General features: G+C 42.3%; 1 protein-coding gene and 1 long non-coding RNA gene across 10 annotated transcripts in view; one reads left to right on the top strand and one right to left on the bottom strand.

The window, feature by feature from the left end:
• SYNE2 (spectrin repeat containing nuclear envelope protein 2) overlaps positions 1-19788 on the bottom strand; it is a 342419-nt gene that overhangs the window by 102810 nt on the left and 219821 nt on the right. For 7 of the 9 annotated variants that reach the window (XM_040477361.1, XM_040477354.1, XM_040477357.1 and 4 more), the window contains exons 59-66: positions 18660-18782; positions 16531-16713; positions 13542-13673; positions 9408-9605; positions 8735-8806; positions 7421-7531; positions 4090-4206; positions 160-390 (exon numbers count right to left, since the gene is read on the bottom strand). In XM_040477361.1, coding sequence (XP_040333295.1) covers positions 160-390; positions 4090-4206; positions 7421-7531; positions 8735-8806; positions 9408-9605; positions 13542-13673; positions 16531-16713; positions 18660-18782 — 1167 coding nt within the window. The remainder of the gene's footprint in view (positions 1-159; positions 391-4089; positions 4207-7420; positions 7532-8734; positions 8807-9407; positions 9606-13541; positions 13674-16530; positions 16714-18659; positions 18783-19788) is intronic. The other 2 variants (XM_040477358.1, XM_040477360.1) reach the window with 2 other exon arrangements.
• LOC121031888 (uncharacterized) lies at positions 389-11047 on the top strand. Its single transcript, XR_005790951.1, has 3 exons — positions 389-691; positions 4200-4257; positions 10815-11047. It is a non-coding gene; the product is annotated as an uncharacterized LOC121031888 (long non-coding RNA).

The following is a 19788-nucleotide window of genomic DNA, read 5'->3' as shown; positions in this document are numbered from 1 at the left end:
CCTCAAAGAATTACCCAGAGGACAAAAAGTTGAGGCCAAGACAAACACAGGGGGCAGAGTAACAGGAAGAGACACACTGCTGCTTTAAAGGAAATTCACCCATTCTTGGCAGGTGATTGGTGAAGAGGCAGGCCACCAACTCCGGCCCATCGGCCTTACCTGGCACCCTACCAGCTGCTGTTCCACCAACTGCTGCATGTCCGCGTTTAATGTTTCCGGCTCGAATGCCACGTTGGCTTGGTGCAGCCACAGCTCCAGCTCGGCCACCTGGGTCTTGCAAGCATGGAGGATGTCTGCAGGCTTCAGCCCGGGTTTCTCCACCGTGGCCTCCAAGTCCCCGTGCTCGTCAGAAAAGCCCAGAGCTGCGGCCTTGAGAGGACGTGTGGCGCCCTAAGATAAACCCAAGGATAATCCAGCAGTGAAAAGCCACGGAGTCCAAAGTTTTCAGGGCTGAACTCGCAAGAACCTGTGAACTTCCAGCATTTCCCCAGTTAAAAGAAAACAAATAAGGGCAGAAGAAATAAGAAAGAGAAAAGAGAAATGCACCTCCACGCTCATGGCAACAATCACGTGACCCGATGCCCCAGGTTTCCAAGGAGCTGATCTGCATGTACACAGGTAGTGTTCCCAGGCACGGAGGACGCAAATGGGCTCGCAGTTCATTAAACAGCAAGTGGGCCCCAGGAGACAGGTGAGTGTGAGGGGAGAGGGTGTGCATGTGGGTGTGCGTGTCTGAAACTTTTCAGCGAATTGGCCAGCGTTTGAATTTGTGTGACACATGATTAAGCAATGCTTACATTGCTGTGAGCTCTGATCTAACAGAAAAAAAGGGCTCTTGACACATGGGCTGGGATACAAGGTTACGTTAGAGTAGGTTAGAAATATTTTAGCGCTTCCCCTCCCCCCCAACATACATGCTACTACTCCTCTAAATTTCTCCCGATTAAAAGTAGCTTGAGTCAAATAAAGAGCTTCGGTGGGGTAATCTGGACATTTTTCTCCTATCCTTCAGAGAGAATACCTGAAAAATTTTCACCATCTAGATACTCAAATATTATTAAGGACTAGATGCTTCTAGTAAAAGACAGCATGATGTAGGACATGTTCTGTTTACAGAGAATACCTGGGTTGCTTATCAGTCCAAAAGAAAAATGTCTTCCAGATACCAAGTCCAGGCATTCTATTAATAATATATTAGATATTTTCAATTTGGAAGTAAAAGATGATCTGATACAGAGACATATTTGCTTCCAACATCCTTTTCCAGAATATTGGAAGATTCTATCGACCGTTCTAGAGAAATGCCTCTAGGGATAAGGATCGGTGTTTTGCGCTAAAATTATTGATCTCAATAAATATTTTATCAATTACGATTATGCTGAAATATGAAGTTTTCTATATAAGACTCTGCTAACATTAGCATCTAATAAGGCACAATTCTGGCCGCAAATTTCTAATGGGGATTGTTCACAAGTGTATACCCTCCTTCAACTCAAATGCACATTTCCCAGTGTCTGTAGAATTTTATTTATTTATTTATTTATTTATTTATTTATTTATTTATTTATTTTGTAGAATTTTATTTAAACAGAGAGCTTTCAGTACAACAGAAGTAAACAAAATAGGCAGGTGGTAACAAAAACATGCAGGGTGTGAAAATACCCCTTTTTCACACACATGGGGAGTATCAGGAAAGCTGGCTTAGCAGAAGTTGTACTTGTTCCCCTTGAACATTAACTTCACGTATGTTTGCTCTTTTCTGCCAAAACGCACTTTCTCCCTTGCCTTCATCAGTATTTTTTTTTTTTTTTTTCAGGAATCCCCTTCTTAAGGAGGTCTTCCCTTGCCCTGTGATTCTCGGCAGAGTCGGGTCTACACTTGGATTCGGCTGGTTTCAATTTTCTTTTTGAATTCTGGTTTTTTTAAGTGTTTATTTTGAGAGAGAGCGAGCAGGGGAGGGACAGCGAGAGAGAGACAGAGAGAGAGAGAGAGAGAGAGAGAGAGACAGAGAGACAGACAGACAGAGAATCCCAAGTGGGCTCCACGCTGTCAGTGCGCAGCCCCACGCGGGGCTTGAACTCACGAACCATGAGATCATGACCTGACACTTAACCCACTGAGCCACCCAGGTGCCCTTTAATTGATTTCTTTTAAAAAGCAACACCTGTGTGATTGTATGGCCAGACACCCAATTGCTAGTCATCTGATTGTTCTCTAGTTTTCAGGTATTGCTATAATTTAGAGGCAAAGCTTTTAGGATCCTCTTTTTTTTTTTTTTGTCACCTGAGGTAACAATCAGTAATATTAATTAATTAGTCTGTAATAACAGATTTACCATCCACCTTCTTTATTTATTCAAAAACATGATCGGAGCACCTAATCGTATACCACACACATTTTTTAATGGCAATATTGAATTTCTTTGCTTTTTCACTCACTGAATTAATCAGAAAACAAGGAAGCTGGATCACTAATCTGGGTTTTATTTGCTAGTTATTTAAAACCGAAAAGAATCCAAAGGTGAATGGGAGAAAAAAAGAACATTTGCAACCATAGAAACCGCAATAGCTAAAGGTGGCCTGGGAAACCTGCCAGTAACCAGTTCACCCACCTCTTTTCATAGTCAAAGAAACCCAAGTTCGTTTACCGCTTAAGCAATTCACACACCTCCCTTTTCACCACATTGCTTCTCAGAAGCTCAGGCCCAGACATAAGTTATTCGCCTGAGGTCACAAGGCTCTGCTGTCTTTTAGCCTAGAGTCTACAGTTTTTTCCACAATCACACCCCTGCTGAATATCTTCTCTAAATGATAGCCCCAAATTCTAAAAGCAGAAGTGATTTAAGTGGGTATTTTATGACTGTACATTTTGAGGGGCTAAAAAGTATTACCACCATTTCTTGTTAAAGAGAATCATGGCATTTCTACCACAAAATTGTAAATTAAACTACCTAACTCTCTTTTGGGCTCTAGGGCCAGACCCCCATGCTAAGTGTGATACACAGATCCTCTCATTATCGCCCACCACAAGCCCTCATTATTTCCAGTGTACGGATGAGGAAATTGAGGCACAGAGAGGTGATTCAGATTGCCTGTGGTCACCCAACAAGTAAGCAGAAGCAGGATTCAATCCCTGATTTCCATTATGCCTTGGGGTTTCCAAGTCCACATTCTTCTCGTGACCTTGCCAATGCTCTCGTATCTAATTTGCCTCTCAGTTAGTGAATGTCCTACTGCTTGGTTTCCGCAGCAACAGGATTCCGTTAAAACGCAGGTGAATTTTCTGGCGGTGGCTGTATGTCATGCCAAAATACCAACCCTTTAAATTTACCCCTTAATATTTTACAGTCAATTATACAAACGCCCGTAAGTCCAGGCCCCACCCCCCCCCCCCACGAGCACCACAACACACACACACACACACACACACACACACGTTCTGAAAGGCAGGATTGCCTGGCTCAAGTGCAATACCCAAGTGCACCTGCACGAACACCAGCCATGCCGCTGGGATGGCATGGTGGCAGTGTATTCTGAGGCCAAACCTACCCGGGTTTCACGTCTTTCAGTACTAAACGTTCAAATTAGGAAGGCAGTTGGGAATAGCCTAGGTTTGACTCCTCACTCCTCCATTCACCAGCTGTACCTCCACTCTTTAAATTTTGATTCCCTCATTTGTAAACTTATGGTAGCTACTAATCTACCGTATTTAATCTGAGGAATAAGCAGCAAGCCTAAATGCTTCTTATGGGATAGGCAGTTAATCAATATTAGCTCCCCTCCACCTCTGGGGCCCTCACCAGTTATGTCGACAGAAGAAAGAAATAGTTGTTAGTGGAAAGGCTTGTTCATCCTGACAAATAGGTAGCAAGCAGTAAATGATTCGTGGCTCTGTGCCGTGCTTACTTTCGATGTCAACATCGATGGCAAACCTTCCAGTTCGCCAGCTTCACGGCACACGTGAAAATGTTAAAGTTCACAAAGAACTCTTGGCTCGATACACCAAATATTGCAGAACACAGAAAGCTGGTCATCCCTGGGTGCTCGTCCAGGTGCCTGAGTAGTTTGCTTGTTACCCACAGGGACTTACCTCTTCTGTTTGGTTGGGACTCAGGGAAAATTCTGGGCCTTGCTCAGCGTTTACGGAGTCTGGCACAAGAACTTGTGCCATAGCATTCTCACATGGGCTTATTTTCTCAGTAGCCTCCTGTAAAGAAAAGAACCAGAGGTCCAGAAAATTTCCTGCCCTTGCTGCCAGGTGAGTTACTTTTCCTGCGCTAGCTCATTTTACATTCTCGCATGGTTGCAGAAGTGTCCAGAAAAGTCAAGCACATGTAGAGAAACGTTTATTCGTTAGGAAAAAAAACAAAAAAACCAAAACAAAAAAACCCCCCAAAACCCAACTTCCTCAAGTTTGTCTTTACTTGAAAGATTTAAATTTTCCAAAGCTCCCTAGCAAATGGGGAGCATATAAGGAAATCTACAGAATTCTGTATTTAAGTGGATTAATATGAGAACTAAAATTAAATGAAATTATATGGTAAAGGCATTTCAAATAATAGGGGAAAAGATCAATTTACTAAATTTGGGAACTACTCAGGTATTTCACAAAAAAAATAACTGAATCCTTGTCTTCTAATAATGGATTCTAATTGTATCTAAATTTAAATGTAAAAGTTATACTCTAAGAATTCTTGAAAAAAAAAAAAGAGTGAATCTTTTCTAATCTAGGAGTGGGGAAGGACTTTGAAAGCATGAAAATAAAAGGAAACACTCCTGGTATTAGCAGCCTAAGAAATAAAATAATAGTATTACCACAAAAAGCATCATAACCGAAGTTAAAAATAAAACAACAAACTGGATAACAGCTTACAATGTGTTAATATCCTTAATATATTAGTTACTCTTATAAGTCAGTACGGAAAACATCAACCCTTTTGTAGAGAAAAAAGTCAAATGGCATGAACAAGCAGTTCAGAAAAGAAGAATACAAAAGTCAATAAACACTTAGTCAACCTTCTTAGAATATAAATGTAATTTAGACCACTGGAGAAGTTTGGCTAAAGTTGAAAATATCCAATATCAGCTTGAGGTCAAGAAAGAGGCATTTCCATGTACTCCTGGCAGGAATAAAATTGATACAGTCTTCCTAGAGGGCAGTTCAAGAATATGGGTTATATTTTAAATGGATATATACTCCGATCCAGCACTCCCATTTATTAGGTTAACCAAGGTTAAACAATGGAAAAATAGGATATATACACAAACAGTTAACATCACGTGGTGGGAAAGGTGTGGCTGTTCTAATCGACCAATCTTGCTCGTTCTACTTACAAGTTGCATGATCTTAGACAAGACAACTGGAACTCTGAGCCTTTACTTTATCTTTAAAGTGGGAATATAACCTACCTCACTCATGCATGATGACACATATAAAGCATCTAGCAGTTCCTAACAAAACATTACTTTTCGGCTTCTTGTACTGAAAACGATCGCTGCTATTAGAAAGGTAACAACCAAGAACTAAAGGGAAAGCTTAGATAAATTGGAAAGGGAGGACAGGATCATGAAGAATCTGGGATGCCAGGCTAAGAAGAATGCATTTTAGTAAATAATCAGAATCCATGCAAGATTTCAGCATAGCAGTAATAGTTTTAGGAAAAGTCACCAGTGACTATTGTAGAAGATGTATATTTTATTTTAGGAAAAATAACTAGAGGCAGTAAACCCAAATAGAAGGCTACTCCAACAAAAGTCCAGGGCAGAAGTCACAATTGCCTGGAATAGGATGATGGCAACATCAGGGGAGGAGAAGAATGTAAAGATTGAATGGACATCACCTGGCCACTGATTAGATATGAAAGTGAGGTATCTAAGAGGACTCTGAAGTTTGTCTTAGACTCTGAGGGAACAGTGGTGCTATAAACAGACGTCGAAAAATTAGGAGGAACTAGTTTTGAAGGAAACTTGACAAAATGGGTTTGAGATGAAAGAAAATACATGCAAAAAGAGAAATCCATCAGGAAGGTAGAAATGTAAACCAGAATTAAAGGAAAGGTCAAGACAAGAGATTTGATGGGATCACTGGCAGAGGGAGGACCAAACCTGTGGGAGGAGATAAAACTGCCCTGAGGGAAAGAGAAGGAAGAGAACAGAACCCTGGATGGGGCAAGTGAAAGGGATGGGGGAGGGGCTGCAGGTAGGTGAGACAAGAAAGTGCAGAATTAAGAAAGTCAAAGGGTCCCTCATTTCAGGAAGAGATGTTGCTACTGTCTAATGCTGGAGAGATCAATAAAGATGAGGACAAACAAAAGGGCACTAAACTGATGTTCCAGAAGGTCAATGGCAGTTTGAATAGAGCCAGGGGCAAAAACTTGATTACAAAAGGGGCCAAAGGTGAGGAGGCCAAGTAAAGATTTTGAGAGGTGAATGAGAAGCAGCACAGTAATTGACTGACCCGGAAGCAGGATCAAGAAAGTCAATGCATTAAAGTACCACGCTGAGCCCAGTACAGGACAGAAACACGTAAAACATGACGTTCTTGCCAATCACCAGACCGTGTCAGGTGTACGCATAAAAATGTGGTAAGTCATAAGTGAGGTTCAGCATGCTATCAGAATGAAGGGAGACAGCAGAGGTTTTTGGAGGAAGTCAAAGTTGAGACGGCCTTTGTGGATGAGGAGGAAGTCTACCTCCTGGGGAGGGGGAGACCAAATACTTCTCAGACTGAAAGGGAAGGAACCAGTCAAGAGGCAGAGACTAGAGCTACAGGTCTAGGCAGAACCCTGTGTGGAGGTGTCACGAAACAAGTGGCCTAGGGGCTAGGGCAGAGGGTAGCCCTGGACAGGAGACGGGAACAGGAGGCATTATGGATCACAATGATGCTGGGATGTTTCAGGCACAAGGGGAAAACATCACTTTCACGTTAATTTCTGATGATTTTCTAAGTTGAGGGCATTTGCCCTCTAGTTTGAGAGGTTGGAGAAGATTTAGAAGGTCATAGAGCAAAACAGACATGAATACGCGTTATGCACTACTCTGTTCAAAAAGAGGATTATGGGGAGACCCCTAGCCACAATGACTTCCAAAAGAGAGGCGTGTTAGATGCTTTGAAACACTACAGTGAACCTTTTGAAGGGGGGCTCCTTTGAGTTATCTGTTTTGTTAGTCTCAATTCTCACATATGGAGTGCTCAGAAAATACTCTCCTGTTATCACCAAGCACCCAATAGAACTGCAAATAATAAGCAAGTACTTGGCTGTTTTTGAATTTATGAAGACATAATGGTGAGAAACTTAAAAAAATTCAGCCCAGACAGCTTCCCTCCCTAAGCAATGTTTCAAACAAGAAATTCTTCGGACTTACTTCCCTTACTATCCCTGCCAGCTCCCAACCACCGAGTGTATTCTACTCAAAACTACCTGAATGATCGTTCCAGAGGACGAGGATGCTCTGTCTTCCTCCATGTCCTGGTCGTGCTTGCAGAGTAAAGACCAAGATCCGGAAGATCGCTCTGCCGTCTTCTCTCCATTCTAACACAGTAACCAACTGATTAGCAAAGAAGTAATTTCCTACCATCCTAAGAGCATCCTACTCCTCTCTCACAAAAACTCAGTTCACCAGGCAGTATGACTGTAGCCCTTAATTCCCCCTCTCCCTCCATTTGTCATCTCCTTCTCTGGCTAACTAAATCGTAGGGGTCCAAATGGGCTTGCTCTTCCCGAAGCCTAAAAAATACTCTGAAAAGTTGGAAGGCAGCTCACAGCACTCAAAAAAGGATCTTTAGAACCGTGCTTTAGGAATTTAATCTGCTTTGGTAAATGTAACCTTAAACGCCATCTTTAAAATAACAGCCTGATAAACGTGTATTCTTGCTACTGTCAGAGACAGACAATGGTTATGGTAAATAGATCAGCTCAGAGGCAAACGCAGGTCTTAAATTAGAACCACGCTGCCTCCACTCTCCTCTCGCCCCGGAGCCTCCTCGGTTCTCACAATTGCCTCTGCCGTGGGGGGACATAATCAGATTACGAAGTTGTCTGATGGACTGAGCTGCAGTAAGCCTGTACTCTCCCTTGCCCTATCTACTCGGTTCCAGTGGCCTCGTCTTTAGGAAAGCAGGTGGTTCTGTGTGACAATGGTTCTGTGTAATTCCTAGCGATTACACGTGAGATAGAGAGACGATAAATTGGTGCAATTTTCTTCTCTTCCGCATAAGAGCCACTATAACTTTTGTCTTTAGGGTATGAAATGGAAATTGATACCAGGTAAGACAATTGTAAATTGTCTCATTCAATCAGCTCTAATGAAGCGGTAAGGATCAGTAGAAGCGTAAGTTGCTAACGCAACTCTTCATATCCTTGGCAATGCTGTCTCAGACGAAAAAAGAAACCTGGAAGAATAAAGTTCTAAAGAGCACACTAGAAGCGCCCACCAGACAACATACTCTCACAATTTCAGAGAATGTACTCGGAAGTCAGGATATGACCGAGAACTTCATTTTCTCCCATATGCCAACAAGTGTGTGTGGTTTACATTTATCCCACTCAGGCATGAAGTAGATTCAGATGCACTTAACATTAATAATGTAAGAGAACAGCTTCAATCACCCTTATCAAACATCAGCATTCAATTTAAAAATCCTTGTGTTCCTATTCATTGTAAGCTCTTCCCATTGACCTTCTTTTAGAGATTTCGGTTCTAACGAAACTTGATGAGAAAATCAGGTTCCTTACTTCACTTTTCAGGGAGCTCTCTTCCGCCTCTTCCTTGAGCGCCGGCAGGAAAGACATGGAACTTTTGTTCAACTGAAAGGCACAGCACAAATACTTGCAGCCAGGTTGCGGTTCAACATCATCAGGATCCTGGCCTGGCTGTGCTTTTATGCAGCTAATTTTTTACTCGCTTGATTCAAGATGCCCACCCACCCAAGCAGCCTCCGGGTGAAGCAACTTTCAGCTAATCCCGCCACGTATCATGACTCGGTCAAATCTTTGATCATTTTCACCTGCATTGCCCTCTCTGGCCCCTCATCCATCAGTTGAGAACGTGATCCCCTGGTGTGGACTCAGGGGGCTTAGAGTGGTGCTGGATCCATTTCTGAGTTTGCACTGGGCTGATTGGTGAGGACAAAGACACTTCACGGGCGACTCCCACCCACCTGCCCGTGGAATTTCATACACACCTCCTTCAGTAACTCAGGCATAAAAATTCCGGGTTGAGTCCAGAACAGACACACCCCAAGGGTTTATATTCCCTAGAGACCAATCTCAGGCACAGTATCTCCACTTTAAAAAATTCCTGTAGGCCATCGACATAGATGCCACAGGTTTTTCAGCTGAAAAAATAACCCCAATTTAATACTCTCGTGAAAAAGCGGGAGCAGCATTAGCCTAAAGTCTTACCCACCTTCCACTCAGAGCCCTCCCTCTCAGCCACTCCTTCCTCTTCTGAGGTTCCGGTTGATGGCATTTCTTGTTCTAATTCTTGCTGGTCCCGCTGTAAATGCTGGTGAAGGTTTAGTATGGCAGCCTTCAGGTCCACCAACAGGTCCTCTTTCTTCTGGTTCAAACTCAGAATCTGCTGTTCCATACCTTCAATTTCTCCCTGTGCAGAGAGAGAGTTTGCATTGCATTGGGCGGTCTGAGGCCTGTGCATGCCCCCGGGAGCTGTGTCGCTCGATAGAAGGCAGGACGAGTTTCCTCTGCTGTTTGGCAGGCAGCACCAGGAACGAGTGTCTGCCTGGGCACAGGTCCTCCCCATCCTGGCAGCGTTTCCAAGTGACCTGGTGAGCACTTATGAGCTCACTTATAGGATGACTTAGGCTCACCTGACACTTGGTCTATCAATTCTCTGGGAGGAGGGTCAAGCCAAGGCTCAGAGATTTGTAACAAGCTTCGTGGGGGGCCTGGCATATGCAGTCACCGATCTAGTGGCAACAGGACTGACTACCCGAATTCACAGGCTCAGGGCCTGGGAAGCTTCTCAGGAGATCTGTAAGCAGACTAACATTCAGGAACCACTGAGAGAAAACAGGGTGAGAAATCTCAGGCTTCCGTCATTGCTTCCGAAGCGTTCTTTCGTATTACAGAATTCATTTACTTTTCCCTCACAAAGTTTCCTACCAAATGGGAATAAACAAGCAAATAAAGGTAGTGTGAAGTGTCACTTACCATGGGAATGATGGACAGATGATTTCAAGCTTTATAACGTGACTTTAAAAATTTGTACGATTGGGGGCCCCTGCCTGGCTCAGTTGGCTAAGCGTCTGACTTCGGCTCAGGTCGTGATCTCGCGGTTTGTGAGTTTGAGCCCCACACGGGGCTCTCTGCTGTCAGTACAGAGCCTGCTTCGGATCCTCTGTCCCCCACCTCTCTCTGTCCCTTCCCTGCTCTCGCATATGTGCTCTGTCTCTCTCTCAAAAATGAATAAACAAAAAAAACTTTTAAAATTTCTTGTATGATTGATGTGTGGGAATAAAATGTCTTGTATGTGGGTAGAAGTACAGTTTGTCCGTCTAAGACAAATATAGAATATCAGAATCGTAGATTTGGAGGAGAGAGCAGGTGTCTGATCTAGCATCCTCCTCTCTAGCACCCCTGAAAGGCATCATTCCATCTCTGCATGAGCCTTGCAGCGAACGCTGCATCAGAAAGACAACCTGCTCCTTATCAGCAAAGCCTCACGTATTGGAGTTCTGTTCCTAACACAGTCCTTAAACTCCTATTCGTTTGTTTCCTCCTTCCTCCTTTCTTTCCATCTATCGATCCATCCATCCTACACACATTCATAGAATTACTTTTTTTTTTTTTACAGAGAAACTTACTATGTCTCCAAGTATAAGTGAGGGTTCTGAAGTCCAGAGAGGTGATTTTTCCAGGGCTGCAGCTAGCCAGTGACAGAGCACAGACCTGGACTTCCTGACATCCCACCTCCATGGTCTCCTGCTCCTGCCTACATTTGGACACCAATAACCCTCGTCTGTCTGAAGTTAAACTTCTTGTGATTGCTTTGGGAAACGATAACTGAATTAAAAAGGAGTTGGCAGTGCTGTGTGCGTGTGTCCATTTTCAATAAACACTAAACTTCAGAGGTATAATGCCTCCCAGCAGACATAATACTATAGCCATTGGAAGAACCCTAAGTGAAAAAAAAAGAACAGTCTGCATACCACAATTATGGATGCGCAGTAGGGCACAGAGCAGCCATTCTCAAAGTGGCATCTGCAGACTGCTGGGGGTTCACATTCTATGAGGTCAAGGTCATTTTCAAAATAATACTAAAACGTTATTTGCCCTTTTCACTCTGTTGACATTTTTCACTATATGCTACGACAAAAGCGGTGGTGGGTACAACCACTGACACTTTATACGGATCAAGGCAGGGACATCAACTATATGAGTTACTAGATTATTCACTCTCATGTGCTTAACTGTAAAAAACAAAGAAAAAGCCAGTTCACTTAAGAATACCCTAGAGAAAGAACATGCATTTCTAATATCCTGTGGGACACAACAGAAAGCACGCATAAAGCTCTTTCCCTGTGTGCCCAAGTATGATGGCTGAGAAAAAGCTCTGTGTGATTATTTACATTTTGCGCTGAACTACATTTTCATACAACGCTATTTTTACTTGGAAAAAAACAGCTACTAAGCTATACATATATATAAATACTAACAGATTTTTCTGAAGAGATAAATGTTAATATTAATAAATGTGAATTTTTAACACTGACTACTGAAATGTGGACATATTTGGAGTATCTATGTAACTAGCAAAACGGTATTTTTTTTTTTAATTTTTTTTAACGTTTATTTATTTTTAAGACAGAGAGAGACAGAGCAGAGCATGAATGGGGGAGGGTCAGAGAGAGGGAGACACAGAATCCGAAACAGGCTCCAGGCTCTGAGCTGTCAGCACAGAGCCCGACGCGGGGCTCGAACTCACGGACCGCGAGATCATGACCTGAGCCGAAGTCGGCCGCTTAACCGACTGAGCCACCCAGGCGCCCCAAAACGGTATTTTTCTAATGATCAAGCATGACGTCATAAAGCCATGCATGGCTGGGAGATCCATTCAAAGTACAAAGAGACCAAAGGATCTTAATATAAGAGTGTGAAAAGTTCATTGACAGGACTTGGGATTCCATTTAGCAGCAAACCTGTGAGTAACTTCTACTTGTTGGAGCTTAGTGTAGTTTCAAAGAATGTTCACAATTATTCAGAAGGGTTATGAAAACATTCCTTTCTTTTCAAGTACATGTTGTTGAGAGGTTGGACTGTTTTTACACACTTCAAACTAAACTACACACCTCAACAGATGGAATGTAGAAGCGATGAGAATCTAGCTGTCTTCTACCAAGGCAGACATTTCAGAGATTTGCAAAAATGTAAAACAACGTCACTCTTCTCATTACGTTTTCTTTTGGAAAATGTGATTTATTCCACAAAAGATACGTTATTTCTATCAGTATGTACTAGGTTTGTTATTGTCATTTAAAAAAAATTTTTTTCAACGTTTATTTATTTTTGGGACAGACACAGAGCATGAACGGGGGAGGGGCAGAGAGAGAGGGAGACACAGAATCCGAAACAGGCTCCAGGCTCTGAGCCATCAGCCCAGAGCCCGACGCGGGGCTCGAACTCACGGACCGCGAGATCGTGACCTGGCTGAAGTCGGACGCTTAACTGACTGCGCCACCCGGGCGCCCCGTTATTGTCATTTTAAAATAAACTAAATTATTCTTACATTTCTGAGTTTTCATTTCTTTCTATCTCAGTAGAGATGATTCATATAAACAAAAGCTCGCTGGGGCCTTAAAATTTTTTAACGTAATGGGAAATCGGACATATTTACAATACTGAGTCTTTACTGTTGAGTCCACCTTACTGAGTCCAACACCTAATAGGTGTGTGAGTCACCTTGGACCCCTCCGTAAGTCACTTGCCTTAGGTCTCACAGCTAGCAAGTGTTGCAACGTGGCTTTGAATACCATAGCGATCGCCTGCCCAAACCAACCTGATGGTAGGATAGAAGCAGCTCTTTAAAATCCTTGGCATACCATCAGGATGTTTTTTATAGAAGCATTAATTCGAAAACAAAGACTGAGAAAAAAAAATCTCTAGCGATAGAGGGTTAACCTACACACCACTGTAACTGGGCCCCACAGGATACTGTTAATTGTGACACATGGAAATGCTAGTTAGTGTATGAAACTCTTCATTACAACAGTGGTCAGGGTCTTTACCTGTGAAGCCCAGCCTGCCCACACTGCCTGCCCCCTATCTCAGAAAGCTAGACGTAAAGTCAGGTTGCCCAAATTTCCTGTGTTCCATCAGCTTCTTCAGTAGCAGAGCAAATTCAGACCCCAATGCACCTATTTTATGAAATAGGAACGTATAAAGTCAATGCATACATAATATACCTTCAACCGGAAGAGAGAAGTAGGAAATACACCGGACCATCACGAAGGCTTCTAGACACCGATGGCTTAGTAAGTGATCATTGAAGGAACAGCAGGGCAAATAAAATAAAGAAACATACCTGTACCTGTGGCAGGTTGGCAGTTTGGTCTGGTGATATATATTCATGGGAGAACTCGGCTGAATAATTATTTAAGATCTGCTTCAAATTTTCTATTTCCTCGTTGCATTCATTAGTCTGTTTTATGACTATCTATAAAATAACCCCCCCAAAAGAAGAATCTTTGTCATAACCTAAGGACTAGATTAATGGGTTACTTCCAATGTCCAACCCCACCACAAGTTTCAATTAGTGACAGCAAATACAAACCCATATAGATTGCAATAGAAAATGGTAGCCTAAATACAGAGAGGGATGTTTGTAAAGCTGGCACCTGACTTTCTTGCTCTACTAGATGCCAGGACACCTTGGGCAGTGCTTGGAGTACAAGCATAATAAGACACACCTTTGCTCTTAGTATTTCCAGTCTAGTGGGCTTATTCTGGGAAGCATTTTTTATGGCATGTTAACATCCAAGTGCCAAGTTCTATGAAATTACTGCTATGTCATAACATGCTATTTTAATGCACACTCCATGTGATGCTTTCTATACTAGAAGGGTGATATTACTGATTCAGAGTGGAAAGGGCATCTGAAAGATGATGAATTTTCCCATTCCCGTCATATCCTCACCTGGTATCCCTTGGGGATCTGTGATGTATGTTTTATGAGTAAGAGGTACAGGGTTCAAGAGCAGTCTGAGTTTGCAGGAAAAGGCAAAATTAACCAGAACAATACACTGAATCTAGTGTTAAGGAAGTAGTGAAGCTCACACCTATTTGTGTACTAAATTGTATGATCAAAGTATGACGGAAAGACAAAGTATAGATGTTTCCTTGGTATGCTACACAATGAAGCAAATGCCTTTTAAAACTGCAAAGTTTCGGGCCAACACAAAATTCTTCCTTGTAGGGCACCTGGGTGGCTCAGTAGATTGGGTGGCTGACTTCAGCTCAGGTCGTGATCTCACAGCTCAAGAGTTCGACCACGCGTCGGGCTCTGTGCTGACAGCTCGGAGCCTGGAGCCTGCTTTGGATTCTGGGTCTCCCTGTCTCTCTGCCCCTCCCCCGCTCACATTCTGTCTGTCTCTCAAAAATAAACATTAAAAAAAAACCTTTCTGAAAATTTTCTTTGTATTTTCTTTAATATTTAACCATAATTTTGGCTGTGAGCTGGAAATAAATAACTACGTTCGTTGCACACACCTGTTACCCCACCCTCGATAATGAGCTTCATCCTATTACCCACCCCACCCCCCAAATAATTTGTCTTGTTTTCCACGGTGAGGGCACTTAAAATATCCAAAGTAGGACTTGAAAGAGATGTACCAGATTCTAATGATTTTCATCACCAGTGTCTTACTTAATTTTGAAATATATGAGATGACACTTGATTTCCACGAGCACAATAACGTGGAAAATTTTAGCAGCACAGTCTGATACCTTACTTGGCACAAAATATAATTTCCTCTTCTATTTTCCCCTTCTCATCCTGTGAAGAAACCCCTTAAAAGTATAGTTACAACTGTTATTTTCTTTTCCTGACCAGGAAACCAACAAAGCACAAAAAAAGCTTAAAAATAATAGATCAAACTGTCTATTTCTTTCTGTTCTCTTCTCTTTATCATATCAAAAAGGAGTACACAGAGTGCCAGATCTTTTTTTCTCCCTGTGGGTGCTAGACATCAGCTGATGAGCCAGGACAGAGAGATTTTATGAGCTAAGACTCAAACCAGAGATTACAGTATTCTCCAATCTTAGGGGAACACAGAGTAGGCCAGCTAAATGGCAATGAAATTGAAGCGGGAGAAAGAGACAGCAGCTTTCTCCCTACAATCAGGTGGTGGTCAGGAAGGAGGGAAAATAACCTTTTCTCCTACCCCAACCTATCTAATCAGGAAAAGCAGGTGGAGGGGGGGAGGGTGTGGGATCTGCCAACAGTGTTGAAAAGTCTGTGGGATTTAAGGCTGTTTCAGCAACTTTCTCTTCTTGTGAAAGTGGTTGTTAACTTAGAAATGCAAATCAAAGAAAAATGTAATTTCTATCTAATAACGACTCCTGACTTGAGCCTGGAGATCAGTCAAAACATAAGAATTAACCCTCTGGGGAGATGCTGAAAGATGTCATCATTTAAAAGGAAGAGACCTGGGCGCCTGGGTGGCGCAGTCGGTTAAGCGTCCGACTTCAGCCAGGTCACGATCTCACGGTCCGTGAGTTCGAGCCCCGCGTCAGGCTCTGGGCTGATGGCTCGGAGCCTGGAGCCTGTTTCCGATTCTGTGTCTCCCTCTCTCTCTGCCCCTCCCCCATTCATGCTCTGTCTCTCTCTGTCCCAAAAATAAATAAAACGTTGAAAAAAAAATAAATAAATAAAAGGAAGAGACCTTGATATGAAGAACAAATGATACCAGGAGTCTAGAAACACAGATTTTTGTCCTGTTTGTACACAAATGAATCTGGACACGAGTTAACTCGGTGGTCCTTCAGCAAGTGATCTAATAAGCTTCTGACTCCTGTCTCCTTATATATAAAAATACAGGTGGCAAAGTGCCCCTTCTATCTGTATCCCATGTTTGAATAGAAAGTAAGATGATTAATGGGAAAGTGACCAAGAGTATAAAGAGATTATTATGGTGCTGGTTACTGTAAGGGTCTCACGAGGTTTGCAAATACACTGCTCAGGTTTAAACCTTTCTCCACAGCATTTACCCACGTGTGTTTTCAATAACTGCAGGACAGAATTAAACCGATCATAGTTATGCTTTAATGCCTTCAACTAAAGAAGAATAAGAACTGGGGAAATCACCTTAGCCTCATTTAAGCAGTAAGACACTCTCCTTTATCCAATATCACATCCTGGATAACAATACCAGAAGAGACCAAAAAGAATCAACAGAGGCAGCATCTTGTGGTCACGGGAATCTCACCAACCCAAACATTAAAATTGAAAAGAAAACCAGCTTTTGCTGAACATTTTCAGCCAATAAAGTTGGCTATTATCACACACTGCTCACCTTTAATAACTCATTTTGTTCCTGAGTCACATTTTCCAACAATTTTACATCTTGTAAAAGCTGATTCGTCCGCTGAAACACAGGGAGAGGCTTCATTCCTGTCTGGGGCAACCTCAGTTCTACTTGGTAAGACACTATTTCAGCAATGGTTTTCTTCATGGGACGTATGTTTTCAAGTATGACCTTAATTGTATCAGAGAAGCATGGTACGTAAATGAAAAGAAATGGCCACTGCTGAATCTGTTCAAAATTAAAATACTGTATGATTTAGTCTTTAATCTATAGTTTTTATTTTTTTTAAGTTTTTTATTTTTATTTTATTTTTTTATTTTTTAGAGAGAGAGAGAGAGAGAACAAGCTGGGATGGGGGCAGAGAGAGAGGAAGAGAGAGAATCACAAGCTCTGAATCACTGATGTGCAGAGCCTGATGTGGGGCTCGAACCCACAGACCGTGGGATCATGACCTGAGTTGAAATCAAGAGTCTGATGCTTAACCAAACGAGCCACCCAGATGCCCCTAAATTGTGATTTTTAAAGCATTTCCTTGGGGGGTGCCTGGGTGGCTTGGTCGGTTAAGTGTCCGACTTTGGCTCAGGTCATGATCTCAAGGTCCGTGAGTTCGAGCCCTGCGTCAGGCTCTGTGCTGACAGCTCAGAGCCTGGAGCCTGTTTCAGATTCTGTGTCTCCCTCTCTCTGACCCTCCCCCATTCATGCTCTGTCTCTCTCTGTATCAAAAATAAATAAACGTTAAAAAAAAAAAAAAAAAAGCATTTCCTTGGCTCAGGCTGAAAAGAACTCTTAGATCACTTGTGCCCCAATAGTGAAAGGTCTCTGGAAAGAATGCCTGGGGCAAGGGTAAACCCGCAGCACCAAGTTCTGCGTTTGGAGCACCCTTGCCTTCCTTCTCTCCCTCCCTGACTCTCTGAAGAACTGTTGCTTTGCTTTGTGCCACCAGGCAGTGAGCTGTGCAAGGGCAGTTTCTGCCTCTTTCTGCCTCTTACTCACTTTCATAGCAATTGCACGTAGCATGGGGCTTCCCACAGCGCAGGCCCTCAAAAGGTGCTTATTGAGTTGTCCTGCCAAATTCCCTAAGTCCCAAAAGTATAATTATATTTCGCTTCAATGACATCGGTTCCATAAAAACCCGGACTTACATAATCTATAAATGCGAGGAGATTGTTCCCTTTACTAAGAACTTCCTATCTATCACTGTCTTTAACCGTCACAACAACCCTGGGAGGTAGGTATCAGAACCGCCATTTCACAATAAGGAAACTGGGTTCACAGAAGTTAGAAGACCCCGGGGAGGTCAGGCTATAAGAGGTAGGGCTGGGAGTTGAAGCCAGGCCTGCCTGATTCCCAAGCACACGCTGCTGACTGCTAGGCGGAGAGGAAATCCGTGTCTGTGTGCTGTTTAATATGCCCCGGGTCCTATGCTAGAGGCTCTGTATCCACTGTAATCATCCAAGTACCTTCGCCACAATACCGATGCGCAGTAGGAGAATTCCAGAAATGTTAACTAATTGCTGAAAGTCACACAGCCTGTAAGCAGTGTAGTTGGGTCTAAAACCCAGTTCTCCCGACTTCGAGGCTAAAACCCTTGAACTATTAAACACCGGGATTTGACTTGATGGTAAAACTTCCAAACTTTGAAGTTTTCAGAAGAAATTCAGGGAAAAATAACCAATAGAAAAGTTCTTTTTATACAGATAATACTGTATGATTTAAAACATGATATGTGTCATTCATATCTAGTTTTCAACTTTATTTTGCTATTACTCTGGCAGGATTAAGTACTTTTTAGTCAGATCACATTATTATATATTTTAAAACATAATAAATAATAGGGGCACCTGGGTGGCTCCGTCGGTTAAGCATCCGACTTCGGCTTGGGTCATGATGTCACGGCTCATGAGTTCAAGCCCTGTGTCAGGCTCTGTGCTGACAGCGCAAATCCTGTGTCCCTCTCTCGCTCTGCCCCTCTCCCACTCATGCTCATTATTCTCTTTCTCTCTCTCTCTCTCTCTCTCTCAAGAATAAAACTTAAAAAAAATAATAAACATGTTTAAAGCATAAACATAGTAAGTATTATGAGAGAATATTTCTAATAATGATCCATGCATACTTACCTCCCCATGCTTAAGATGTTCTTCAGGCGAAAAATCAAATATTTCTTTGGATAAGAGGATAGCTTTGATTTTTGAAACCTTTTTGTCCATTGATTTTACTTCAGTTTCAATAGCAACCACATCCTAGAATTTCAGAAACAAGAAAACATTCATGTAGTATATGTTGTATGTTAATAACCTATAAAACACAATTTATTGCCTCGTATTCTGTTCTCCAATTTAGGCAAAAATGTTTGCCACGTACTCCTCTTAAAAATTAACCAAGTGAGAGGCACCTGGCTGTTTCAGCTGGAAGAGCACGCAACTCTTGATCTCAGGGTTGTGAGTTTGAGCCCCACATGGGGTGTAGAGATTACTTAAACAAATAAAACTAAAAAAAATTAAAAATAAAAATAAAAAAAATAACCAAGTGTATCTTCAACAAATGATGTTGAAGATACTGGACAGCTACATGCAAAGAATGAAACTGGACCACTTTCTTTTTTATTTTTTTTTTTATTTTAGAGAGTGAGAACAGCAAGGGAGAGGCAGAAGAGGAGAAGGAGGAGGGGAGAGAATCCTAAGCAGAATCCATGCTGTAAGTGCAGCCAATGTGCGGCTCGATCTCCCAAACCATGAAATGATGAGCTGAGCCGAAATCAAGAATCAAGAGTTGGACGCTTAATCGGCTGAGCCACTCAGGCGCCCTGAAACTGAATCACTTTCTTACACCATACACAAAAATAAATTCAAAACACATTAAAGACCTAAATATGAGACCTGAAACCATAAAAGTCCTAGACGAGAACATAGGCAGCAACCACTTTGGCATCAGCCTTTACAATATCTTTCTAGATATGACTCCTAAGGCAAGGGAAACAAAAGCAAAAATAAACTATTGCATCTATGTCAAAATAAAAAGCTTCTGCATAGCAAAAGAAACAATCAACAAAACTAAAAGACAACCTATCGAATGGGAGAAGATACTGGCAAATGACATATCCAATACAAGATTAGTACTGAAAATTACAACTCAACACACACAAAAACCAATAATCCAATTTAAAAATGGGCAGGGGTGGTGCCTGGGTGGCTGAGCTCGTTAAGCAGCAACTCTTGATTTTGGCTCAGGTCCTGATCCCATGGTTCA

Source organism: Herpailurus yagouaroundi, unplaced genomic scaffold (assembly GCF_014898765.1).
Source record: "Herpailurus yagouaroundi ecotype Mexico unplaced genomic scaffold, PumYag 141, whole genome shotgun sequence".
NCBI classification, from domain to species: domain Eukaryota; kingdom Metazoa; phylum Chordata; class Mammalia; order Carnivora; family Felidae; genus Herpailurus; species Herpailurus yagouaroundi.
The sequence above is the reverse complement of the archived record's forward strand: the minus strand, read 5'-3'. Positions and strand labels throughout refer to the sequence as shown.